Genomic DNA, 27,742 nt, shown 5'->3' on the forward strand with positions numbered 1-27,742 from the left:
GCAGAAACACTCGTTAAGATGTTGATGTCTCAGATTATAAATAATTCAGACTGCCTCCATGTGATTAAGAAGCATTTGAAGACCCTCTTGTTCAGTGAATTCCCCACTAATGGCTTGGACTACCAAGTATATGTGACATTCTGGTCAGAGTTCTTCATTTGTGAGGGTCAATTTTGTCTTCTTGTCCTGTCACACTTGCTCCTTAACAGACCCCCAGCCTCAGTTATTTATTTTGACTCCTTCCTTTTGTAAGTGGGTTTCAATAAAAGCTTCTATTAAGCTAACAATTGTTAGTAATTCTTACAGGAGGACCCCTGAAATTTTAGTCCTGTCCGAGTCCCTCCGGTACGGGCTGCATGTTCACATCTCAGTACCTTCTTTAAAAAGTTGTTCAGAAAGAAGCCCAAGTTAAATTTGTACCCCTCAGTAACACCGTCATTTGAGCGATTCCAATGGGACTAAAATTAGGGGGGTCCTCCCACAACAATCATCGTCAAATGTCAGGTGCGCCGCCCATTGTGCATTTGCGCCGCTGACCGTTTTGTTCAACGTGTTAACTCGAGAACCAGGACAGATCGGAATTCCATTATCCACATTAGAAATACCAAAAGCAGAGCCAAAGCTGAAGAAGCTCTTGATGCCATTCATCACACACGTCCCGTTAGCGATTAAACGCATTGATATCTCTGCAGCAGCAGAGGCTCCTCGGCGATCCCCGGGCACACAAGTGTTTAACGTCTGTCGAGTCCGCTCCGGCCGTGACCTTCCTCGGTCATTCTCACGTCACGTTACGGGCTCTTCTCTCCCAAAGTGGAATTCTGGTCGGCCAATGCATTAAGTTCTTTTCAGTTTACATTTGGAGCCGCGGCAGTGAAGATTAAAGTGCTTACAGGCCCATTCTGTGACACGATAGGACTAATTGGTCCCTGGGTCAATGTACATCGGGTGAAAACAAAGCTGCTAATGTGTGTGGAGGAAGAGAAAAAGTAGGAAAAGAAGGGGAAAAAAAAAACTAATGGAAAACCGAGGTCATCATAACAAACCATTACTGCTTCTTCTCGCGACTCCCCTGGCAGCGCTTATGAATCTCCCCAGCACAGCCATCATGGCCTCGTGGTGTGCGTAGGACTTATGCCGTAGCACTCGATTCACTTTGTGATGGAAACCAGAGCTCTCCATCATGGAGCCTTTTAGGGTGGTTCGAGTATTTAAGGCCTGGTAATCTAATGACACAATCAGCCATCGTGGGGCTAATGAGCCCTGACGCTAAAACCAACGGGTGCGAAGAAACACAACCGGGTGGGTGCCACTCACAAGAAAAAAGTGCAAATCCCTGACAAGGAACTTGGACTACGGACCTCACAATGATTTAGTTTGGAGCCCTCGAAGATGGAAAAAAAAAAAGAATGTTGGGGCACCAACCAGGCAACCCCACTTGATCGAAAAACAGGCGATCAACACAAAAATTGGTGCTCTGGGCACAAATAAAGGTGGTTTGATTCAGCCTGGCAGTAAGCGAAATGAAAGCTCCGTCAGTAGGGAACTGCACTGAAGGCTCGGGTCCAAATGAATGCCATCTTTTTGGCAGATGGGATGGAGTCAACTCTGAGCGGAGCTAGGCACCCTTGAAGAAGATACATTTAGGGTCTGTGCCCCATCTCAGCCCAGAGTGGTATCACTCACCTCATCTGAGTCAGGAAGGTGCTCCCCAGGCACACATGGCTGGCACAGGCTTGGGTGGGAAAAATCTCAGTGGCTGGCTTGACTAGGTGACCACTAGGGGGCAATTGCCACATACTCTTAGGTTATTGTGTCATTGATTCCAAGTCATCGTCTCGGCTACAGCTCTTTGGCTGCATGGAGTTGGGTAATTTGTCAGCCAAAAGTCAGTTGCTGCCATTATGTTTGACAAGAAGCCATGTAGCATTTGTTATATTTAGGGCAGTCTTCCTCCCCTGACTGGAGTTCATCTCCTTGTTTTATGTTAACATTATTTTCATTTATTGTCTGCTTTATTCTGTATGGCTGCGCTATGTTCCGTGTATTTTGTGAGATGTCCTCCAAAGGGGCGGGGCCACCTGCCAATCACCCTATAAAACTAAGAGGGTTTCCCACACTTCCTGGAGGTTCATTTCAAATGTGCTCGGTGAGGCCTGGGATTCTTCTGGGCTCATTATAACTGATGGATTTCTGACCCTGTACTCTGTTTTTTGAATTCGCTTTGCATGTTCTGTTTTAGAACTTTGCATTTCCTTTATTGCTTCAAGGCAAACCCTTTACGTGTTTGTGCTCAGTGGAGCTTCATGTTGTGTCAGAGCATTTTCATCCATTTTCAAGATTCTTTAAAGCTCTTTTTGTACTGAGCCAGGGTTTTTAAAGGGATATCCCCCTCAGTGCGTATTTCTGGAACTTATTGGGTTTTGTGTGATTTGGGACTCCTAGTCCAGCCTTATTGTAAAGCGAGGGACAAACTTAAATAACAGATTTAATTTTGTTTAATTTGTGCTGCTAATAGCCCAACATACGTGAGGAGTACAAAACGTGACATGATCGAAATTACAAAGATCAAAACAAAATGATACTTCATCTCTTAACGTTTTGGTTTTGACCAGAACAGTGTGTTAAGAAATCAGCAGGTTGAGTAACATCTATGAAGATACAGCAATAACCATTAAAAAGGGTGTCACAGGCTTTACAGTTTTTATCGAATTCCTAAGTAATACTCAATATAAATTTCATACTGAACAATGATAAATTCCAAAGGAAAGCACGTCCTGTCAAATCGATGTCAGTGACATGTTGGGGCTCAGTCACATCAAATAACCCTGTGATAACAAATCCGGCGGCGTCCCCGTTTACCTCTTCGATTTTTTTGTCATTATAAAAGACGGGGATGTCATTCAAGTAAAAAATATATCGAGCATCGAGAAAGGCTGGTAGAAACGTCAAAAAGGGTTAAAACAAAAATCAATCAGACAAAAAGTGTGAATTCTATTGTGCAGAGAGGTCTGAACAAATAGAGAAGACAGAAACTGAAATGACACGCATTATGAACATCACATTTGACACATTGGTTCCCCTCAACAGTCATTGTGGTAAACTCTTCTGCCCAATCAGCAAGTTCAAGCATATTTTTTTGGACTGAAATGGAACTAGATAGAGGATATTAATTACAGATATGCCAGTTTCACTATTATGCGGACTTCCCCATTTTTGCTAAATGTGCTCTTAAAATGAATGAGGTTACAAATATGAAAATACAGAAGCTTGCATGTTTTGTCAAAAAAAACAAAAAACAAAGCTTTAAGAAGAGGCGACGGCAATGGAGTGGGGCGCTGAAAGCAAATCAGGTCCGCCGTCTAGTAGGTTATCATGTAGACGGGATCTCCAACCTGAAGAACCCCAGTCGTGTCGACGCTGCAGTACTGTCCAAACTTGGGCGACGTCTTGTAGATTTGCTGCTCCGCTGGGTCACACTGACGGTAGCTGTGGAAAAGACATTCAGAAATCATCAGTACCAGTAGGTGTTTTGAAGGAAGCTCTACAACTGAAGCCCAAGTGAAGTGGTGCAAGACAGGAGCAGAGCTGTAAAATGAAGTGGTCAGTTTAAGGGGTCACTGACAGGAGATGCAACGCCCCGATGTAATACACAAACAGCATTCATGACAAGCCCCTCAACCTGACAGGAGACCCGTAAGCTGAAACAGGGGTGCCATTTTACATTGTGTTTCAGAAGGGGTGACCTGAGATTTGGTCTGAGTCTGCACAAAGGAGCGGAGGACCAGCTGGGGCTGCTAGGGGAGTTCTAGTAGGGTGGTGCCAAGAGTTCCTGGAGACATCTCAATTCCATGATGTAATTCCAGGGTCGGCCATAGAAGTCAATCCTGCTTGGGGAGCCTTCAAAGGCTCCTGAGATTGTAGTTGGAAGGATTGGTGTGGAAAACAGGTAATCTGGCAGAAGAAGGAGAAAGAGAGACCAGAAAAAGCAAAAGTGTGGAAGGATTCAGGAGGAAGGCCGGTGGGTCAGGCAAACCTCTCAGGAGACATGTTAACCTGTTACAGGCCATGGCACATAAGACAGCCTTTGCAAAGATTTTCAGTTGTAGTTTTCATTTATACAATCCTAGCCAGTCAGAGGCAGTCGCAACACGCTGCTGTGAAGCAGATCATCTAATATGAAGTACCCAACGACCGAGACCAACTAGACTGCGAATGGCTAGGATAAAATCAAACCAGCCTGATATTCTGGTCGGTCTCTGGTGAGCTGACAAGTAATGACTGTTCATTCAGAAGTACAACATACAGAATGTAGTGACAAGATAAAGGACCTCACAAAAAAAAAAGAGAAACTCACCTGCCTGATGTGTCGTATTTTACATGCCATAACAGAATGGAAAAAAGAATTAAATAGCAGAGATTACTATTAAACATCCCTACAGCTTCAAACAGCGACATGTTCCTCAGGCAGGGTTCAACTGGCTGTCAGAAAGATGGTAAAAGTGACACGGGCTGCAAGTCTCTCGTGTAATCAAACCTGGTGAAGTAACAAAATCGGCAAATCTGACATGCCATACGGCACACAGTAGCATAATGCGACATCGGCTTAAATTGGACTCCTCCGAGAGGAACGCCAATTGTTGTTATCTTAATGGTTTAATTTGGATTTGTTTTAAAAAACCGACATGACAAACACCTCATCTCTCTCTATTAAATGATTACATGTCTGTTCAGCTGGCATCTGTGTCCCATGCAATGGGTGTAATGTTGTTGGGTGTCCACAAGAGGCCAGAAACGTCCAATGAACAAAGGCAAGTGGCAATGTAATAACAGTAACCCGCGCTGTGTACGTCCGTGTGTCCCGTCGTCCAGCATCCACAACAGGGCTGGCATATCCGATGAAAAAAGGCAGCGAGATGTACAAAGAAAGACATGTCTGGTCAACAGGGGTTTGTAAATGCACAACGCGATCCAATCAGACGACTGCACCATTAGCTATGTGAGGTAATCAGAATTTAAAAGAATCAAAACATTTTCATTTGATCCAACAGTATTGTTGCTGCAGGCTTCTTTGCCAGTTGGACGAGTAACAAATAACTCTTATTGTTTTGTGGGGATAATGATAATGAAGTGAACTGAATAATTTATAAACAGCAATACCGAAATTCAAAATCCAAGTATCCGATAAACCAGAATGTACCTTCCACAGGTTGTCATCGTCATTTTAACTTATGAACTAACAAACAGGCGTACCTTTTTAGTGTTTCAAGTGGCTGCTTTCTGTCGATGATGCCAGTTTCAGGGTCCACCGTTGTCAAAATGCATCTGAAAAGAAAGGAAGGATGAGCAGAACTTTCACAGGTGGATGTGGCTGCGGTCACTCACTTGCTTTTCTAAGGCTGTTATTCCAAAGCAGTATGGAGGGGGCCCGAATTCTGGCAACATCTCACACAAGGTGACCATCGATTCCACACCAAAACAATTTTTTGTAAATTTTGTAACCCCCCCATTTTCTTGACCAATGAATGAGGGAGAAAGGCAGATCTTTCAGTTTAAAAGTGTTATCTTGTGAGAAAGGGCTTCCTGTCGGAGGATTCCTTTCATTTTCCAGAGCTATTTATTTAACAAGTTGTGCTCTCTGTCTATGGTGGGCTGAAATCTAAGTAACCAATGTAGGCCTCAGCGTTAACAAGTGTAGTGCACCATCTATTGGAATGTATTTAGTAATGCATGCAGTAATAAAATATATTGCATTTTTCCTTCCAATAAATGGCACAACACAACCATTTGTAGTAATAAATGTATTGCATGGTTCATTCCAACAGATGGTGCAACACATGCATTAGCACTGCTTTAATGATTTCCAAATTAAAATGTCAGCTAACTGACACATACACACACATTAAGGTGGACTAGCTGTGCTACCTGTTAAACTCTAAGTAATCAATGTAGATGCCAGTGTTAATGTTTGCAATGCACCATCTATTGGAATGTATTTTGTAATGCATGTAGTAATTAGGGTGGCATGGTGGTGCAGTGGGTAGCACTGCTGCCTCACAGTAAGGATACTCAGGTTCGCGTCCCGGGTCCTCCCTGCGTGGAGTTTGCATGTTTTCCCCGTGTCTGCGTGGAATACTTCCCACTGTCCAAAGACATGCAGGTTAGGTGCATTAGCAATTCTCACTTGTCCATAGTGTGTGCTTGGTGTGTGTGTGTGTGTGTGTGTGTGTGTGTGTGTGTGTGCACCCAGCGGTGGGCTGGTGCCCTGCCTGGGGTTTGTTTCCTGCCTTGCGCCCTGTGTTGGCTGGGACCCCCATGACCCTGTAGTTAGGATATAGCAGGTTGGATAATGGATGGATGCAGTAATTAAATCCATTGCATTTATCATTCCAACAGATGGGGCATTACATACATTTGTAGTAATAAAATGCAGAACTATAAATGTTTGTGATGCACCATCTATTGGAATGACAAACATAATCCATATGCCTCTGTTATATGCCATTTAGCATGGGGTTCGTAAAAGCAGTGTTAATGATTACTGGAATGACAAAGGCAATGCGTTTTATAACTAAGAATGTTTGTGAGGCGCCATCTTTTGGAATGACAGAGATATGGCAACCAGACAGACATTTATTCTTTTATTAAGGTGGATATTTTAGCAACAAAAAATACACGTGCTCTGTAAGTTGAGAGTATACAACTGGAAGCCTTAGCGTGTGGATCATGCAACACGATTAACGCAAGATTTTTTTTATGGACCATTCTTGCTGTTGTCCAGTACTGGTGCCCCATTGGGTTACATTCTATCAGAAACGTTCCTCTGCCCATTCTCCATGAAATCATGAGACTCCAATTTTTCATGGTCATCGCTACAAACTAAACAGGGTAAGTAACTTTTAAATAAATAAATAAATAAAAAGATTCCCGAGTGGGGTACTCCTTGAAGGTCTTGTTGGATTAAACCACGTGACTGAGATGAAACGCACCCTCAGGTTTGTAGCCGTGTCTCGTGTTCAGAGTAGCAGCCTGGATCCACAATGCTAAATCCCTTCAGAATTTTAAACCCTTTGATTGCGTTGCTTCTACATCTCTAAGTGTGGAAACTCAAAAGGCTCAAAAAAAAATGGCACTGAACTTCGACAAACACACACATTGGAGTCGCAGTGATTTAAACCAACGCGTTGACTTACATTCTATGAGCATCACACACACATTTTTTACAAATTAAACTTTTCATGCAAGGGTGACAGGGGACACTTGAAAGGCCGATTTAATTCTCACTTACTCGAATGAATGAGACTTACCTTCCACATGACATGACGCGGTGCAGTCTGGTGCTGCCAATTTGAAGTTCATCCCAAGAGTCCTGAGGATTACAAGTAAATTGTGAGAACAAATCCGAGTGCCTGCTGGATGTAAAGCCATAACCGTCATTTACATGCTGCATAGTAGAAATGCCGTTCCGTCTGGTGCCTGTATTTGTAAGTTTATTTACAGGACTGAAGGACACGTAGGGAGAAAACGCCAACGGGACTTGGAAAAGCATCACTAGCTAACCTGACATACATGTAACATCGATATTTATATGCATATACAGCCATTAAAATGGAACCATTTGAATGTTGTGCACATGTTTAGATTCCTTTGCGGCCTCGTTTGTTTTTTTTTTATGCCACTGCCCAGTCCAGCGCCAGCACCCAGGAATTGGGAGGCACCACCTTCTTATACGATAGGACTGGTTATGTGGTCTGCTCCAGCTTTTCTAGTAGGACATGACGTGTCCTCAGAGTTGTACCTCAGCAAATGGCTCACACCCTGCGACAACAATGTTGGGTCTGAAGTTTGCCATCGACGCCTTCTTCTCCAGTCTACCATTGAGGTCTTCCACTGAAGCTTCGGAGAGCAGCAAAATAGGACTGCAGTCTGGATAGATGACCTAAAAAATGAAAAAATGACAAATGACAAAAATAAAACACCTTTCTGAAATCACGGGTAGAGCAGGTGTGACCGACGTGGACTTTATCCGAGAACAAACGTATCATTTGTACATTTGGTTTAATCTGGAGGATCACAGGTTGAAGACGCAAACAAAAAAAAAAATGAGTGAAGGCGAGACGATTGTGCAAAACTTCGTAAAAGCAGCAAGAAGAGAACTGTGACTGAGAGAGCGTGAAACTGTTAGGAGACACAAAGAAACAGGAAGGCAGCCAGATAAAGAAACTGGAAGAACTGGGCGATGAAGGTTCAACAGGGGCTGGTAAGACTGAAGATGATGGTGAGAGAAAAAAAAAGAGAGAGAGAGAGAGAACCAAAAATGGATTGTTAGGCCGAAAACACGAAACCAAAGTGGATAGCAACAAAAAAAAACATTTTTTCCCAAAAATTAGCATTAGAAAATTACGAGGAAATGTAATTCTGTAATGTTTACTTCTACTGCTTGGGCTCACTCGCTCTTGTTTTTGAATCAGTTTGGCGTCAGCATGGATAGTAGCAAGCGTTTACGCTCCTTCACAGCAGGAAAGAAACTAAAAGTGATTTTGGAAGCAGAGGAGATAGGAAATCGGGCAGCAGGTCGCAAGTGCGGTGTTCCAGAGTCATGTGTTCGAGATTGGAGATGGAAGGAAGAAAAACTTTTGTCATGCAACAAAAACAGAAGGGCATTTCGCAGAAAACATGCCCTAAACGCTTTCTATACAATCACAACGCGCGTCGTACACGGGGCAAAACGCAATCTTCTTTGTAAAAATTAGGGTGCGTGTCTTACACAAGGGCACGTGGTACACAAGTACAAATGGTACTGTACCACAGGTTTTTAGAAACAAGATTCAAGGATAGAATACAAGACAGCTGCACGCCGCCATCTTAAATAGGGGCAGCACGTCAAGCAACTACTGAGCAGCAAAAGAGGCAGCAGCAGTAAACCATAAGGGGACAGCCAAGTAGCGGACGACAGAAAATATCAGCGACCACACCACAAGCCAAACTAATGATATCAACAAGAAACAAGAGGCGCTTTCCAACTGCAGAAACTTTTGTCAGGGATGTTTTAAAAATGCACTTGGGTCTTTTGGAGTTCCTGGTACTTTTTTTCAGCTCCTAATCCAGAGTGTGCGCTTTTTGTTCAACCATGAACTATCAAGGGTGGGGCTCAGGCGACGAATTGTGACGATTGGCTGACCACAAGCACGGACGCCATCTTGCAAATCTGTAGTTTGCGCAGATAACGGTGGAGTGTCGCACCGCATCACTCTTCACAATTGTCTTGCTGGTGCACCATACGCTGCAACAAAGCAATTATCTCTCCCGTGAAGTCTCAATCGCTTCAGAGCAATAAGGTGGAGGGATCCCCTGTGGACCTTCACACCGCTTCACTCTTCATAGCTGCCTCCTACCATGAACCACATCGAAGCAAAAATCTCCCGTGAAGTCGCAATCGGTTTGAAGCAATAAGTGCGTTTCGCTTCACATCGCATCGCTTATCATCGCGGACACCATATAAAGCAGGGGTTGTCGAACTCCGGGCCTGGAGGGCCGCAGTGGCTGCAGGTTTTCATTCTCACTCTTTTCCTAATCAGTAACCAGTCTTCACTGCTAATTAACTTCTGTCCCCTTCAGTCCTCTGAATTGAACAGAAATGAGATGTGAAACGAGCCAACAGATGACCAGCTAAACTGGGGCTTCAAACTCCAACAAATCTCTTAATGAGAAGCCCATTCTTGCTGTTAAATAAACCCGTTATGTAATTCCACGGCTTGCTGCTGCATTTACAAAACTGTCGATTTATTTTGTTCTTTCTAAGAACACCCGACCTGAGAGATCAGCCTTTCTTTATTTTCAGATACTGTGTGATGGGCACAGGTGAGCTGGTCACGTGGCGGCTTGTTTTGTGTTTGTTACTGTTTGGCTGCTAATTAAGGAAAAAGAAACAGCTAAGGGGTCTGAGTCAAGTTAATTAAAACTTAAGGCAAAAGAAGTTAATTAGCAGCAAAAACTGGTCACTAATGAAGAATTTGGTGAGAATGAAAACCTGCAGCCACTGCGGCCCTCCAGGACCGGAGTTCAACACCCGTGATATAAGGGGAGGGTTTGGCGGGTAATAACAACACTGATAATTATGAGCGGCATTAATCCTTGGTCTGCGAGTTAGTGATTTACCCTTTAATGAATGAGACATCAGAATCGAGTGGTGGACTTCGCTGATTGGGGGGGTCTTGGTGCAAATTCATTCAACTTTCATCTCAGATCCTTTAAGATTTACTCGCCCTGTGCTTAACATGGGTGGGCTATCAAGCAGACTTCCCCTGAAGAAGGTGAGGACCACCTGCCAGGACCTGAACTTAAGTCTCATATCAGCCTGTGAATTTTGAAGGCACTTCACTACACACCACATCTCTCTTTGCATGTCACATATTTTGCATAAAAGGTTGCAGCTCCTGTTGTGCGGTGGCACCTCACCACATGAAAGCGGTCAGAGACCACAAGTGGCCCAGGGTCTACCATTGTACACAAACTCAATGGTTCCTGAAAACAAAGTTCCTGTGGTGGCAAAAGGATTAATAAGAAAAAAAAAATTGAGTCTAGTAATTCTAGAAATAAATCAAAACTACCGTGTATATAAAATAAATCCTGACGTCAAAACTAAGATTTATCACAGAAACAATCCATCCCACTTCTTAACCTGCTTATCCAGGGCAGAGTTTTGGGACGTGGTAGTAGTTGCTGACATTTTCTGTCGACCGCTACTTTGCTGTCCCCTTATGGTTTACTGCCGCTGCATCTTTTGCTGCTCATGGGACACGGAAGTTGCTTGACGTGCTCCCCCTATTTAAGATGGAGGCGTGCAATTTCGGCAAGCAACGGGCACAAGGCAGGATTGACTCAAAAAGGGTGCCAGTCTATTGCAGGGTGAACACCCACACTTTTGGTCTTGAATGCAATTATTTCTTTAGCTAAAGTTTGGACAAAAAAAAAAAAAAAGTCCCCACAAACTGATGTCAAGTATGTCATTGACCAGCATGTGTTCTCACCACAGGCAAGCGTCTGCAGCAAACAACGTGATGCAAAAACTAAATGGCATCATTAACACCGATTAAAAACAAAAAAAAAGTATATAAAAAATGAATTAAAAAAATGTTCAACTACTCCAAAACTGTTTTAAAACAATTGGAAATTATGACAGGAGTCTTCATGGTCTTTTTAAACTTTAAGGAGAAAGGAAGTTCTATCAGTCAGCTCAGGGTAAACGGCAACGACTGTCCAAGTAACTGCACTCATGATGCTCTTAGAAGAGGAATCTCCGTTGGCAATGTGATCCTCCATGGATAGGCACTGGCACCGTTTGGCCAGAAGGGGGCAACATCCGCCACTTTATCCACCTCAAGTGCCTAACGTCACACTGTAAATTCCTCCTCACCCGATTTCAAGGGCAGTGAAGACGACGCTGTCCTGGGGCGGCTTACAGCACATGGCGGGGCGACATTCTAAGGTAGGGCCCACTCAGACCTTCTCCACACGAGCACGTGATGCATTTGAAAATACTGGTATGTTCTTTATTAAATTTACTAATAGCCTTCAATCCACTTTGAAAATGCCCATTCGACCACTAAAATCAAATTGTTTCAGATGCTTCCCAAACTTTATATACATTTGAAAACACCAGAGGCCTCATGTATAAACAGTGCATACGCCCATTTCCACGCTCACTCCGTGATGTATAAAAACTAAACTTGGCGTAAAGTTAGTGTGAAGTCTATGCACGGCGTTATACATGAAGCCCCAGGTCTGGTGTAACAGTGCGGGTGGTGAGAACAAATCTTTTCGAAATGCTGACATTGTTATTGCTTGGACCGATTAGGAAAAGTATTCACCCATCTATAGAAGGTCCCACAGTGAAGCAAAAACCAAGCCATGAGCTCAGAGGTAGTGCCAGCAGAGCAGGCAGTTGTGACGAGGTACAAATCTGAGGAAATGCAACCAAAAACATTTCTGCAGCCTTGAAGGTTCCCAAGAGCACAGTGGCGTCCATCGTTTTTAAATGGAAGAAGTCTGGAACAACCGTGACTCTTCCTAGAGATGGCCACCTGAGCAGTTGGGGCAGAGGAGCCTTGGGAAGAGAGGTGTCCAAGAACACGATGATCTTTTGTGGATATGAGAGAAACATCCAGAAGGACAAGACAACCACCACTGCAACACTCCACCAATTTTGGCTTATGGTATGAATGCCCACTTGGAGTTTACAATAAGATACCTAATGGACATTCTCTGATCCAACAAAGCCTATATTGAACTGCTTGGCCTCGAACCTACGTATCAAGTCTGGAGGTAAGTAGGCACTACTCACCACCTGGGCAATGCCATCCCAACAGTGATGCTGCATGGTGTTGGCATAAGTGAAATCAACACAAGACTTGCCAAGGCACATCACTGGGAGTGGCCCAGTCAGAGTGCGGACTTGAAGCCAATCTCACAACTCTGGAGAGAATTGACGACAGCTGTCCGCCGAGGGTCTCCATCCAGCCTGACAGAGCCTGAGAGGATCTGCGGAGTAGAATGGCAGAATATCCCCAAACCCAGGTGTGTGAAGCTCGTCATGTCACACCCAAGGAGATTCCAGGCTGGAATGGGCGCCACAACTAAGTACGGTGAAACCTCAGGTCACGACCGTCTCTGGACACGTACAAATCGGGTTATGACCAAAAAGTTCACCAAACTTTTGCATCTGTTCACGACCACACACTCGGGTGACAAACAAGCCAGTTTCCCTTCCGGTTCGTACGCGCCGATGATTTCCGCGTGTTCAGTCTCTCCCTGTGCATTCGCTGTGAACTCTTTGTGCTCTATTTCGTTTTCCTTCCGGTTCGTACGCGTCGATGATTTCCGCACGTGTTCAGTCTCTCCCTGTACAGTACGTTGTTCTCGGTCAGACGTGCATCGCGCAGAGGGACTTTACCTCAAAACTGTAATCTCCTCTCCACCCAGCTTCCTGCTCACTTCCTTCATGCCAGAACTCAACTCATGTAAGGTTAGTTTTCTTGGTTGTTTATGGTTAGTTTTTGTATAAATTAAAGATTTTTCAAATGGTCATTTTTTTCCCTGTGCTTAAAATTCGTTAAAAAAAGTGTTTATGGCGAGCGGTTCGTAAGGCTGTTGTGTGAACTCTTGCAATGTTAGTTTTCTCTGTTCCAGGTTTTCTCAGTGCTATTCAATGTTCTTACATTTAGTTTACCATTACACTGTGCATTCTATGGTATAATTAAAAATATATATATATTTACATACAGCTCGTACGGTCCGGAACGGATTAATTGTATTTACATACAATCCTATGGGGGAAATTACTTTGGGTCACGACCAAATCGGGTTGCGAACAGAGTTCTGGAACGAATTACGGTCGTGACCCGAGGTTCCACTGTACTGACTAAAGGTTCGGGGCACTTGTGTCATGCCGATCATTTTAGCTTTTTATTTTTAAGAACTTGGTAACAATTTCTCCTATCTCATTTTTCACTTTGTCTTTCTGGTGATGAGGGAGTGTTGTCGGATGAGGGAGGGCAAAAAGGATGAATTGAAACAATTTTAGCAAACAAGACTGCAACATAAGAAAAGGTATGAAAAGTCAAAGGGTCAGAACTTACCTTATCTTTTGGGCTGAAAAGCTTTTCGGTATCCTTGGAACTCCTGGGCTTCATGGAAATTTCAAACTGCACCAGACGCAGACGTGTTTCGCTGTTTGCGTAGCGAGTGAGCCACTGAGATGGCTCGTCCCCACAGTCTCGTCCTTGGATGTCACAACCCCAGACTCTGAAAGACAGTTCAACAGTCGCCCTTTTTAAACATAAGAAGCACCGATTTCTAAGTCAGTCAGTGATTTTCTAAGTCGTTTCATCTTCAACGGGGTTGTGGGGGGTGCTGGAGCCTATCCCAGCTAGCAAATGGCACAAGGCAGGAGCAAACCCTGGACAGAGCGTCAGTCCATCGCAGGCCTGACTGCAAAGTGTCGATGGTTAAGTGCCATGGCAATCAGGAAATGTCAATATGAAACTGAGAAACACTTTTTGTTTCTTTCAGTATAAAAGCAACTCATTTAATTATCTGAATAATTATAAAAACAACAGCACCTGCCTTTAATAAGTTAATCTTCCTCAATCTGGAAACTCTGGCCATCCATTAATTTGTTTTCTGAGCCCGCTTATTCGACTATTAAGAGTTGGAGGTGGGCCTGGCAGCACTTGGTGTAAGGAATGTCAGGCCTGGAAAGGACGGTAGGGCAGGGCAGCACAGGATGCCCTCAAACACAATGGGCCAGTTTAAATCCACTGGTCAAACTGTACATCTTCAGATTGCAGGAAACCAGAGTGCCAGTACCAAAGGCTTATGTGGCAAACATTGGGCAGGCAGGGAAATTCAAACATGCTGGGGTTTTGAATAACTCCTGTGAATTTCTTCCTTATCACTTATCAATCAGTCAGCTTTAACTCTGGTCATTTTCTGAACCCAAATTTCCATCATAAGATTGTGGAGATGCACAGATAATATGGGCAAGAATGGACCGCAGATAGGACACCAGTCAAACACCGGACTTACACACTCACTCACATCAGGCCAGTTTGGGGTCACCAATCAACCAAACCTGCACATCTCTGAGATGTGGGAAATACCCGGAGTGCTGGTACAGAAGACTTGCGTCTTGTATATCTGTTCATAAATTTGGCAGAAAGTGAAATCCATGAACAGGTTTGGGTTCAACACCTTGAATCCAGATCATCCATCAATAAATCCATCATTTTTTCTTCTCGTATAAAACCATTCAGAGCATTTATGCTCGTGACCAGAGGTTAGAATAAGGTTAAGGTCCCTGATGTGTTTTAAAGGCAATCAAACGATGTTGGCATCCAGGTGGACATCTGGCTGTAAAAATACACCAACAGAAGCCGATGGGGAGGGCAGGCTTATGGGCAGAGAGGGTGAGACACAGCTATTCAGAGTGTTTCTTTAGGTATCCCAAAGAAAAAACTAGGTGAGGATCCTATGCATTTCCAGATGGCACCACTATGAGCGAGTATGGATTAATAAGGATTGAAACAGCCAAGTCTCGTTTTACATACGGTTTTGTGAAATTGTCCTCAAAATTTGTTTTTCATGAAAAACCTCACCAAAATGAAATTTTTAAGAGGTTTTTATTTTTTTCGGTTGGACTGGGTACATTGCTCCCTAAGTGATATGCCACATCCAAAACCACCCTGATCTCTCATCTGCCTCACCCACTGCCTGCACATTCACGCTGCCGGTTCTACTTTGCACCACTCATTTGGGGTCACAGGAAACACAATCTGCACTTGCAGGGTTCTTCCATAGCTAGGGTTCCATTTTTTGTTCATGTTACATTATTTTCTTTAACATTGTGAATTATGTTAAAATTTGTGATATTACTTGTGTATTTTATTGGTCTGGGCTATTGTTAGGTTTCTTTGTGTAAAGGCTGCCTTGGTTATGTACCTTGTGTTTCATGGGTGGTCGCCCCAGAGGGAGGGCCACCTGCCAATCAATGTCAGGAACCGTCCTCCACTCAGTATATTTGCAGGGTCTCCCACCGTTCCTGGTGGTTCATTTCAAATGCACTAGGAGGTCAGTGAGTTTACTTGTGTTTGGCTTTGCTCGTGCTTTTTGGTATTACTGGATTTTTTGACCATGTTGCACCATTTTTGGACATCACCACTGGATTGTGTATTGGGGCTTGTTTGCCTTGGATTGCCTTTGCCAGCTACTCCTTCTTGCCTTTTGTGCTCTGTGGAGCTTCACGGACTGATATGTGGTATTATGTGATTGTACACAGCCCTTTTTGTCTGTAGCCGGGGTTTTTGATGGGATTTCCCCTTCTAGTAGGTATAATTGGAAGTACTTTTGGTACTTATATGCTCAGGGACTCCCCATGCCATATTAGTAGGTAAGTTCTCTCTAGCTGTTCCTCCACTTCCATAGTCAAAACTAGAGTAAACATTGGCTTACTTCTGCGCGTGGGGTAAAAATTGGTATGGCATGGTCCATGCAGAGCTTACGATAAAATTACACTTAAGTGATACAACGAGAAATCATTCAATGCAAGATTTTGCAATACTCTATACTGTACAATAATTTAAAATCAAGAAAATTGACTTAAAATATATATTTGTTCCTTAGCCTCTAAAAATTACCCGACTATGGATTTCGGTGCTTATGAGGCCAAGGAATCTACTGATTATATTCACTTTTTCCTTTGTTCTGTTTATAACATTTTTAAAAGCAATTCATGTTCCCCCATAGGTTGTGCATCACAATGTCAATCGCTCAACATTTAAGAAAACCGTCGTCTCACATACCTAATCATCCAAAATTTGGGTTTGTGAAAGAAAAACCTTTGCATCACTTCATACTGTTAGTTCTAGTTCTGCCAATTATGCTCTACGTCTTGTGTTTCTTGGCCCTGGTTATGATTACCGCTTTTCGTTTACGACTTACCACTCAGTTCTCGGACCACAATTCTGGCTGCACATCCTGAACTTTATTATTAAATTATTGTCTTCTCAGTTTTGATGCCTCCATGAATTCTGACTTCTTCCTGTCATCTCCCTGTCGTTTCCAAGAAGTAAGTCGTTCGGCCACCGGGCTGAGAGGCAACCTACTGAGATACACTTTACTACCCTGCTCACTGGAAATCCACCACTTTATACAGACTGTGGTGAATGGGCTGAAATCGAAGAGCAGCCGTCAATGCACGACAAACAGGCATTAGAGGACAAAAAACACAGTAATCTGAACTAAACAAGGACCCCAAATGATCAAGCTGAACGCAAAACACACAGATGCCGCAGCCCTCCAAAACCGAGGTCACCCACATGTGCCCCGATCAAGGGAGATTTATTAGTCAATAATCTGATATGTGGTTTATGTTCTTTCCAATGAAAATCACAACCCAGTCTTACTACAAATCATATAGTTACGTCTTCAATAGGTTCCTGAGTAGCCATCGGGTCTTCCACACAGAAGGCACACTGCTGCCCGCTCGATGGCACCAAGCACCTTTGCTCTCAGTGGGTAGTAAACCACAGTGGCATCTGATCACTCTTGGAACCAAATGTGTGCTCGGAAAACAAGCTATGGAAAAAATGTCCATTTATATCTAACCTGAGAAACTGGAGAAGTATGTAGGGATTGGGGGTCATGTTTACTCAAGCAACATTTTACACGTCACCCCATGAGAGCGCTGGAAAAAGGGACATTTCCTGAGAGGTCAGAAGTGCAGATGTCACAAAATACACAACTACTCTGCGCCTCGAGGACAAACAGATGGCCGACGTGGGATTTGTATCTGCCAACTACTGGATCTCAAGCAGTAAAGGCTGCCTTCCAAATGCCACGTGTCATACAGTTTAGTCACCAGAGGGAGCCAATAAGCTCACCGTAGTAATTACGCCGATGGACTTCAGACCACGACGTCTCCTAAACTGACTGTGTACCTGTGCTCGGGAAATGGCAACAAGTTTACAGGTGAAGGGCCCCGGGATGACATCTATAGAAAAGCTGCTCGTCACCATAAACTAAGAACAAATTAAAATAGACAAATTCACTTTATTTCATTGGGCGCACAAATCAGCTTACTGGATGGTCTGTGGAAGAATAATTTTAGAGCAGCATAGCATTCATCTCAAAGAGCGAGCATGAAGGGTTAATAAATGTCAGAAAGCTTTTCAGGAATATCAGGAAACCAGATTGGGGTCAAGTGAACAACAAAATGTACTGAAAGATGACTAAGAAGTCAGCTGACGTCGTGTAAAAATCAACCAGAATGGGCAGTTGTTACGTGCACAGAAATTTCAAGGATGGTGGCTCAACTCCAAAGGCATAAGAAGAACCAGAATATAATATGTTTTTATTTTATTTCAGGCATTTGGGTGTAAACCAGCGAACCGATCAGAGTAAAATGTATGCATTGATTGACACTGTGTGTAAATTCAATAGTTAAGAAACCTAACTTCTGTTCTTTGTTTTTCTGATCATTCTGACCAGACTATGTTTGAAGAGCGCATTGCGCCGAGGAGTAATTAAAAGACACCATGAACAGCTCATCTCCTGCCCGATTCCGGACTAAAAAGTTTTTATCCGATTTGTCCTGTTTGAGGATGAGTTTCTTTCTTTCATTAAGATGTTGATTTCTACCACAGTTCTTCTCTGATCTTCTACCAAAACTGCTGAACAGCCGATAGCTGGAACAATGGGCTTCGCTGTCACGATGGGCTTACTTTTTAAAACAAACGTAGTGAGGTGAAATTCCCAATAGTTTAACGACCCCTTCACTTCATACACACTTTGTGTTGTACCTTATATCTTAAACAGATACCTTTAAGATCATCAAACCCACCAGTTCTATGTTCAATAACCTCCATCATGACAAAGTGAAATATGTGACTGGAAAAGGTTTGCTAATTTATTACAAATCAAAAATTGAAACCCCCCATTGTAGGAGCATTCAGACCCTTAACTCTTTTAGGGCGGATGTCGACCTTTGTCGACAGCAGGTGTGGAGGGCAGATTGCGATAATCAGCCGTAAACGTCGACAAAACTCACCGTCACATGACAGGTACAGGAGGACTTTTTGACTTGTTGTTAGACTTGACATTGAATCCCTGCGTGTGCGCGAGTAGCGTAGAGCAGGGGTCGCCAAACGCCAGTCCTGGAGGACCACAGTGGCTGCAGGTTTTCATTCTGACCCGTTTCTTAATGAGTCACTGGTTTTTACTGCTAATTAACTTCTTTTGAATTAATTGTATTTGACTTGCCCTTGAAGACTCAGACCCCTTAATTGTTTCTTTTTCCTGAGCAGCCAAATAATAGTGAGATAAAAAATGAGCCAAAACAACTGGTGTTCGCCATACAATATCTGAAAATAAAGAGAGATGAGGGTCTCAGGAACGTCGATCTGCTCAGGACCCCAAAACATTTTAAGGATGCACTTAGGAAAGAGAAACTCAGCAATTTCGGAAATGTCTAATATTACACCACAAGAGCAGCAACAAGCCTACGGAATTAAAGAACGAATTTAATTAACGACAAGAATCGGCTCCTCATTGAGCAGCTGGCTGGAGTTTGACGCCCCGATTTAGGTGGTCTTCTGTTGGCTTCCTCATTTCACATTTCATTTCTGTTTGGGTGCCATTTAAGGAAAGAAATGATAGGGCAACGATGAAGAAATCTTTAAAAAAAAATTCCAATTAAGCAAATTCACAAGAAGTTAATTAGCAGCACAAACGGGGCACTCATTAAAAAAAGGGTTAGAGTGAAAACCTGCAACCACTGTGGTCCTCCAGGAAGGGCGGAGAGTAAAGAACGTCTGGAATAGCATCGACGCTGGGCGAGAGAGCGGAGCGAATGAGCAAAGCAAAATACTCTGCGTGATTTCTTTATTTTTTGCGTATTATTGCTAATTCAGACTCCGACTTATCAAACTCCGATTTTGATGCAGGCAATCGGGAAATTGAAAATAAAAGACAGGTAGCTGTTGTTGGTTTTTTTTTTCCAGAAAGCGCCTTTCAGTTAATGAGTGATAAGACAAATTTTGTGAATTTCCCCTTGGGATTAATAAAGTATCTATCTATCTATCTATCTATCTATCTATCTATCTATCTATCAAACAGGTATGTAATAAGTATGTGAATTTACTTACGGTAGAGGCTCATGAAACATAAAACACAGCGGAATTATAAATAATTATTTTATGTTGATTTATGTGTAAAACCATTGCTTTGTGTGCTTTTTAGAAAACCGAGTTTTTTGAACAAAAAATTATTCAGCCCTGTGAAAAAAGGCAAAACAACAATTATGCCTAAAAGAGTTAATCCAGCATTTGTAGAAGCCCCTTTAGCAGCAATTCCAGCTGTGAGTCTTCCTGGGTAAACTTCTACACTCCTAGGTTTGACCAGTTTATCCCATTCTTCCTGGCAGATCCCCTCAAGCTCCATTCGATTGGTTGGGGAAGCGTCTGTAAAAACGGCCATCTTCAGGTGTCTCCACACACGTTCTGAGGGGTTTCAGTCCGGGCAAATCAAGGACACCCGCCAGGATTGTCCCAAAGCCACTCCAGCGTTCTCTTGGCTGTATGCTGAAAGGTAAACCATCGCCCCAGTCTGAGGCACCTGGCCCTGTGCAGCAGGTTCTCTTCCAGGACCTCTCTGTATCTAGCTGCATTCATCCTTCTGTCCATTTGGACCCGTCTACCTGTCCACACACCTCCATCCTTCTCCATAGGGATGGTATTCGGCAGGTGATGAGCAGCACCTGGTCTACAGCAGGCAGAGTGCTTGCAGTTTAATGTTTGCCTCATCGAACCACTGAATTTTGGTCTTCATGATCTTCAAGAACTTTAACCTGCCATCTACATTTAACCCAACAATGGCCACCATCTAGAGACTCTACCATAAATGTCTGATTGATGGGAGTGCTGCTGAGATGGTCGCCTTTCCAACAGGTTTTCCCATCTCAGCCGAGGACCTGTTGAGGGATTATTGGGTTCTTGGTCACCTCCCTGACCCCAAGCTGTTTTAGACTTAGTCTGTTCAGACAGCCAACTGCCTGAAGAGTCCTGGTGGTTCCAAACTTCTTCCTCCATTTCACAGTTCATGAGGCCCCTGTGCTCTTGGGAACACTCAAAGCTTTAGAAGTGGTTTGGTCCCCTCGCCCTGATCTGTGCCTCACCACACTTTGAGAGTTCCCTTGCACTTCATGGCTTGGTTGTTGTCCTGACTCTCAGTGTGAATTGTGGCACCATCCGCACACAGGTCCACTTGTGCCTTTCTGCATGACGTATAATCAAGTCAGTTAGTGTCCGGTGGACTCCAGTCAAGTTCTGTGCGCATCTTAAGGAGAACTAAAGCAAAACAGGGGGCCCTGGACCACCGTCTGAAGTGCCACATCAAATGCTTCTAAGGAGAGGAGTTTTAATAATAATAATACTTTGTATTTATATAGCGCTTTTCTCACTACACAAAGCGCTCAGCAATTGCAGGTTAAGGGCCTCGCTCAAGGGCCCAACAGAGCAGAGTCCCTATTGGCATTTACGGGATTCGAACTGGCAACCTTCTGATTGCCAGTGCAGATCCCTATCCTCAGAGCCACCACTCCATTTTTAATTAAGTTTTAATAAATCCGCCAGTCCTTCTGGTCACGTTTTCACTTTGTCATTTTGGGATATTGAGTGTTGACTAATTGGCAAAAATGGCAGATTTATCCATTAAATCTACGACACAATAGAGTGTGCAGGAAGTGAAGGGGTCTGTAAATAACAAAGAGTGTCGTCGTGGATTAGTGTATGAATGACCCCTTCACACTGTGGTATATGGCCGGCAGTTTATCCCGGCCAATACCCCCACACCACTAGGTGGAGTCCTCCCTGCAACATGGAGGGTCCCCGAATTCCAGCAGGGCATCATGGACATTGGAGTTTTACTTCACAGCCCTGCTGGATACAACGGGAGCCACCAGGGGACACAGCAGGGAGGAACAGGGAGTTACGAAGTAATGAAGTACTTCCGGGCTGAAGAAAAGAAGGAGTTTTAATCTGACCCGGAGGTGCTATGAAATCACATGGACTGAGGGACAGAAGCACTTCCGGGTCACGGAATATAAAAGGACGATGGGAAACCCCAGCAGACTGAGCCGGAGTTGGGTGGGAGTGTGATGGAGCTGATAGGAGGAGAGGAGGATTTATTGTTTATTGTATTTGATTATTGATTGTTTATTGTGTATAGTGGAGGTGGAGGTGCTTTGTGCACATTATAGAAATATTAAGTTTATTTCTTGGACTTTTACCTGGTGTCTGACATACGGGTTCAAGGGGACAATAACTCCCCCGATCTGTCACAACACACTCAATTATTCTGTAAATATAAGAAAAAGGAGAAATACCTGCAGGTTTTCACCGGGAGGGAAGAAGAAAGTATAAATGGAACTCGGAGTTCCTCCATGCCCTGGGCATTAAGGCACAAACAGGTATCATCAGCAGACACGGAGACCAGCACTAGCTGAGGAATTTGTCTTGCGGTGACCATATGACCATCTTCATGGATTACAAGCCACTGCCTGTCATGAAAAACAAAAGGTGAATTTATTATTAGGGGAGACCAAGAGAATGCAAAGAAACCAACCATCAAACTTGCACTGAATTGCTGGGCAGGTTGTTGAAAGCTGAATAATCTGGTGTAGGGTGCCAGGGACTGGCGTCCATCTCTGAAGCGCTGGGTGCAGTGCCTTGGATGAGGTGCCAGTTCATCAGAGCAAACTAAAAATAATATTAAGAACCAACATCCAAAGGGACGACTGTTGGGATCAATGCTTTGGGCTTTGAAATGTGCCCCCCTTTGAGAAACATCACTACACGGGTGACCCAGTGATGAATGTCCAGCCATCCATCCACCTACCTTCTGGACTCAGATTTTTCCCGTAACACGTTTCCAATTCTAAAACCAGTGGGTTCCAGGCATGGAGCAATCCTGAAAGAGATACTCAGACCACCCACATCAAGAGTGACCAGGGTGGTCCCAAGTGGGATGAGAGGAGGATCTGGGCCTCTCCCACCAGGGCCCTTCTCTTACGGTCGCTCAGTTTGGAGAGTTGTGTTTGTCCCAAACATCTTCCAAGTCAGAATCATGGAGCCCACTGTGCGGTTGGGACCCCTCAAAGATGTAAACCCTCCCCAGATCTGTGTCTCCAGGCTCTGCAGGCAGTCCCATCACCATCACGGCTTGGGGTTTATCCTCATCTCTGTGCGCCTTTCCTAATAAGTCCCAGCAAGTGAACTGAACACAGGTGGGCATCAGCCATCTTGGCGGCGACCAATAGGATGAGATGCACCTGAAACAAAGCACAGGGTCTCAACACTCGTGTCGGTGGGATATTTCAGCTTTGAATTTGTGATAAATTTAAAAATGTTTGTAAAATCCTGTTTTCATTTTAGGGTTTCATTGAGTGTCATTTGATGGGGGGGGGGGGTCATTTAAAGGGTATTAGCATAAGGCTGCAGCGTAACAAAATGTGAACAAGGGGGTCTGCAAATGGCACAGACCTGTTTACGTTTTGCCAACTTTTCGACACACAATGCCTTTATATTTTAACGTTCCATTTTCAGACATCCCTTGGGCTTGCCAGCAGGCTCAGTTCAATGTTCCCTTTGTTCGGATACGGCGGCTCGTCTTCAGTTTCGTTGAACCACTGCAGACGTGTCCTGCGGGCAGACGGCCTTTTTTTTACTTTCTAGAATGTCTCTTTGGTTTTTTTTTTTTTGGAGGAGTCATAAAAAAAAGCATCTTGTTGATTCAAAGACCCAAATGTGAATTTTATCAATGACTACGGAACTTACACAATGGAGGGAAGTGCTCTCCTCGAGCTCTTTAAACTTGTAAGGCCACACTTTGGCTACGGCGACTACGTTTTTACATGAAATGCAATCCATCTTGTAAACTCGCCTATCCAGAGCAGGGTCACGGGGGAGCTGGCAGAAAGCAGCAGGCATAAGACAGGAACAATCCCTGGACCAGGGGCCAGTGCACTTTGGACAGTGTGGGTAAACCAGACCACCCAGGGACATAAAATCATAAACCTGCTTAATCCAATTCAGGTGTGCCCAGAGAGGAACCGACCCAACACGAGGTACCAGCTCACTGCAACGTCCACACACACACATACACAGAGGGAATCACCAGCGAATTGAAACTGGACCATCTATGGGAATCTGGGAGGAAAGCCCACATGCTCACATCGCTCAGATAACAGCTGAACGCAGGATTCGGACCCTCTATGCTGGATCGTGAAGTGGATGTGCTAACCACTGTGCCACCGGCCCACCCATACTTTACACATCTTCAGTAAAATAAAGCCAACTTGTCAGCGTTTCAGTTCCAGGTATTTCAATGGCCAACACCCGACCATCCCATCTACATGAGCACATCGGACTTCCTAAACCGTGGGAATAAATACACGGAGCTGGGCTCCTCATAACTGATCTCCACAAGATCCTGGGGTGTGCCTGTGGGAGTGTGTGCCCATTTGTGAGGTTTAGGAACCGATGTTGGTTTGCTACCAGCGTTCCAGTTCTGGGCTCTGTGCAGGCCACTCGAGCTCCTCCATGTCTTTATGCACCGCAGGAGCAGGAACGGGCCTTCAACCTACTGAGGCACACAATGGTCTAAAACGTTTCTGTCTGCTGTAGCATTGACAGGAAACAATGCCAAACATGCCAAACCCTGCCATCCTCCCTCCTCTACCAAACCATACAGCAGGTACTACACAGTGCAGAAGGTAACGATCCCCTGGCATCTGCCAACCCCACAATGGGCCTTCCAAATGGTGAAGTGCGACTCCTCTCTCCAGAGAAGATGTTGGCACTGCTCCACACTCCAATGGCGGCTGCTGTTCTTTACTCCACTCCAGCCAAGCCTTGGCATTACACGTAGTGCAATAGGCTCGGCCATGGAAACCCGCCGAGTGAAGCTCCCGACGCACATTTCTGGTGCCAACGTCCCTCCCAGAGGCAGTATGGACCACCGTTGTGAGTAAGGCCACAGAGAATAGGCCACACTTTTACACACTTCAGCACTCGGCGGCCCCTCTCTGTGAGTTTTAGTTGGTCTGACGCTTTGTCGCTGTGCTGCTGTTGCTCCTCAATGCTTCCAACTTGTGGTAACCGGTGACATATACTGTGTGACAGTGCCATGTTTAAAGTCACTTCAGTAGCAGCCAATGTTTGCCAGAGGGGACTGCGTGGCTGTGTGCGGATTCGATGTACCTCTTAATAATGAAATTTGGGGTGGGGGTCCACTTACTGCTTGTTTGGCCATGTAATGTGTCTATACCAACCATGCAGGCCATGGTCCCTTGTGGTCCCTTGTGGTCCCTGGTCCACTTTCTTATGCTGAATGCCCACCACAGAAATATGATGTGCAAAGGTCAAAGGTTAAAGTGTTGACGTCATTTCAGGACAATGGACAACGAGGTGTGGTTAATGACTGTGCTGCATGATATCGCAAATGTGTTTATTACTGTTTTTAGAGAATTGATTTAACAAAACCCAAAGAAAGCCGCAGAGCGAAAGAGAAGACAGCTTTTACATTGCAGGACAGGCATTCAAGAACACGCAAAAAAAAAAAAAGTAACGTTATTCATTAATTGTACATTCTTTAATACTGTCATAAAATTCAGATTGAAAAAGAGATGGTGTCAGTGCTTGTGGTCAACCAATCAGCACAATTCATCACCCGAGCCCCGCCCACGATAGTTCCATCCCCGCCAATTTAGCGTCGCCAATCCACCCACCCAGCCTGCCGTCTTTGGACTGTGGGAGGAAATTGGAACACAACAGGGACACGGGGAGAACATGCAAACGCCACATGGGGCACAAGGAACACGAACCCCGGTCTCCTTACTGCAAGGCAATGGCGTTACCACTGTGCCACCGTGCTGCCCTTTATCAACACTAGTAACTGAAAACAAAAAAAGAGGAATATGTGAGGAGTGGCACAGCGAATAGCACTGCAGACTCAGCCCACCGGTTCAATTCTCCTTGTGTGCCTTCTGTAAGCACACGTCAGGTTTACTGGCCCGTGACTCAATGTATGTGTGCCCAGATATGCCCTACAATGCACTGGCGCCCCCGTGTTAGGCTTTGGCACCCTGGCAAGGATGGTTTCAGAAAGTAGAAGTTTAAAATAAAACAGGGCGAGTGTAATGGCAGAGAAAAAAATGAACGTTTTTGGAAAGGTTGGCATGGTGGCACACTGGTTAACAGCCTGGACCTGCGGTCACGGTCTGCTGTGCCATCGAATGACTGTTTTGTATTAATAACGTGGCTACAAAAACACGCCGACAAAAGTTAATTTTTATTTGCAGTTAGGAAGAGCGCTGGGTCTTCTCTGTTCAACTTGTTTTTTTAAATTATGGTGGTAATGGATGACAGCCAAAAAAACCAGAAAATGAACCACATGGCAATTTCCCTGCCTTTATTTTCTTTAAGGACGCGACAAATCATTTAAAAAATTACTTGTCACAATGCTAATAATAGAAACAAGATCATTTCACATCATGCAAATCGTCTAAATCCGTTACAACGCGTCACTGCATAAACAAACGAGCGAACCCCGGAGAGCCGTCAACTTGTCGAGCCGAGGAGCCTCCGCTCACCTGCAGACCCGGCGCCCTGCACTTACCTGTCCCTCATCTCCCCGTATTTCAGTCCCATCTCCAGGCACGCGGCTTTAGGCACTGAGATCCCCTTGCATGACTTCACCGGGTACACAAGGAGCTGGGACACGGTGCCAACTTGGACAACTCTGCTCCTCTTTCTGCCGACGAGCCTGTTGAGCAGGACGCCCACTCCAATGACTCCAACGCCGACGCCAATCGCGAAGAACACGTTCTTACCGCCGAGTGCGCCCGAATCAAACAGGTGTCGCAGCATGGTCCTCGTCCTGCACTTTGTCGTTTAAAGACTGCGCTGGCACCTCGAGCGGGCCTCCGACTCAGCTGAACTTGACCGCTGGTGAGAGAGAGAGAGAGAGGCGTGGTCACGTGACTCGCCTGCCGCCGATCTCGGCCGGGAAAAACACAAATCGACTGCGAAGAGTTCCACCGGTAACAGCGGAACTCGTTCACACGTGCGGCTGCTCTGCTTGTCGGTTTAAACCGCGTCCACCGAAGGCATTCGTGACGCCCAACGAGAGAAAGACAAACTTCACTGACATCTGCTAGCAGGCTCCAGTCGCTCGCGGGGACTTTCCAAACCAGCCAGGGGACATTTAATCTGCGCCATTCACACGACACAGCGCAGCAACTCGGATCGGGTTATCTAAGGAGTCCGCGATGATCCGACTAGCAAGCCGAAGAAGACCCTGCGGGGAACTGGGCAGCGCACCACCCGCCGGCAGGATGGCACCGTCCGCTGATGAGAATCCCCTCCTTTTAACTAAAAATTCTAACACGATTGTCACATCTTGTGCGCGTATAAACCATTAAGTCACCATTATTGTAACCTTTTGTCTATTGTTAGCTATTCCAAACACAAACAGTAAAGAAATTGCTATCAAACTGTTAAATTATGTATACTTTTATAATAAAACAAATTTTAAACAGATAACTGCATGTACATACTGATACTGCAACTATATTTATGGATAATTATTTTATTGCCATAGAGTCAAAATGATGCTGTATTTAAAACATTAAATGTTTGTTAAAAAAAAATAATATATATCTACACTCACCTAAAGGATTATTAGGACCACCATACTAATCCGGTGTTTGACCCCCTTTCGCCTTCAGAACTGTCTTAATTCTACGTGGCATTGATTCAACAAGGTGCTGAAAGCATTCTTTACAAATGTTGGCCCATATTGATAGGATAGCATCTTGCAGTTGATGGAGATTTGTGGGATGCACATCCAGGGCACGAAGCTCCCGTTCCACCACATCCCAAAGATGCTCTATTGGGTTGAGATCTGGTGACTGTGGGGGCCATTTTAGTACAGTGAACTCATTGGCATGTTCAAGAAACCAATTTGAAATGATTCGAGCTTTGTGACATGGTGCATTATACTGCTGGAAGTAGCCATCAGAGGATGGGTACATGGTGGTCATGAAGGGATGGACATGGTCAGAAACAATGCTCAGGTAGCCCGTGGCATTTAAACGATGCCCAATTGGCACTAAGGGGCCTAAAGTGTGCCA

General features: G+C 44.5%; 1 protein-coding gene across 1 annotated transcript; it reads right to left on the minus strand.

Annotated features, from left to right (window-relative positions):
- Window positions 1-2,477: 2,477 nt before the first annotated feature.
- Window positions 2,478-26,844, minus strand: marc1 (mitochondrial amidoxime reducing component 1). Its single transcript, XM_039738158.1, has 7 exons — window positions 26,227-26,844; window positions 21,935-22,108; window positions 13,635-13,800; window positions 7,796-7,936; window positions 7,305-7,366; window positions 5,251-5,322; window positions 2,478-3,486 (listed from the first exon to the last, which is right to left on the minus strand). The coding sequence occupies exons 1-7, from the start codon at window positions 26,475-26,477 to the stop codon at window positions 3,360-3,362; spliced, it is 993 nt and encodes a 330-aa protein (XP_039594092.1). The 5' UTR covers window positions 26,478-26,844; the 3' UTR covers window positions 2,478-3,359.
- Window positions 26,845-27,742: the final 898 nt, after the last annotated feature.

Source organism: Polypterus senegalus, chromosome 16 (genome assembly GCF_016835505.1).
Source record: "Polypterus senegalus isolate Bchr_013 chromosome 16, ASM1683550v1, whole genome shotgun sequence".
NCBI lineage: Eukaryota > Metazoa > Chordata > Cladistia > Polypteriformes > Polypteridae > Polypterus > Polypterus senegalus.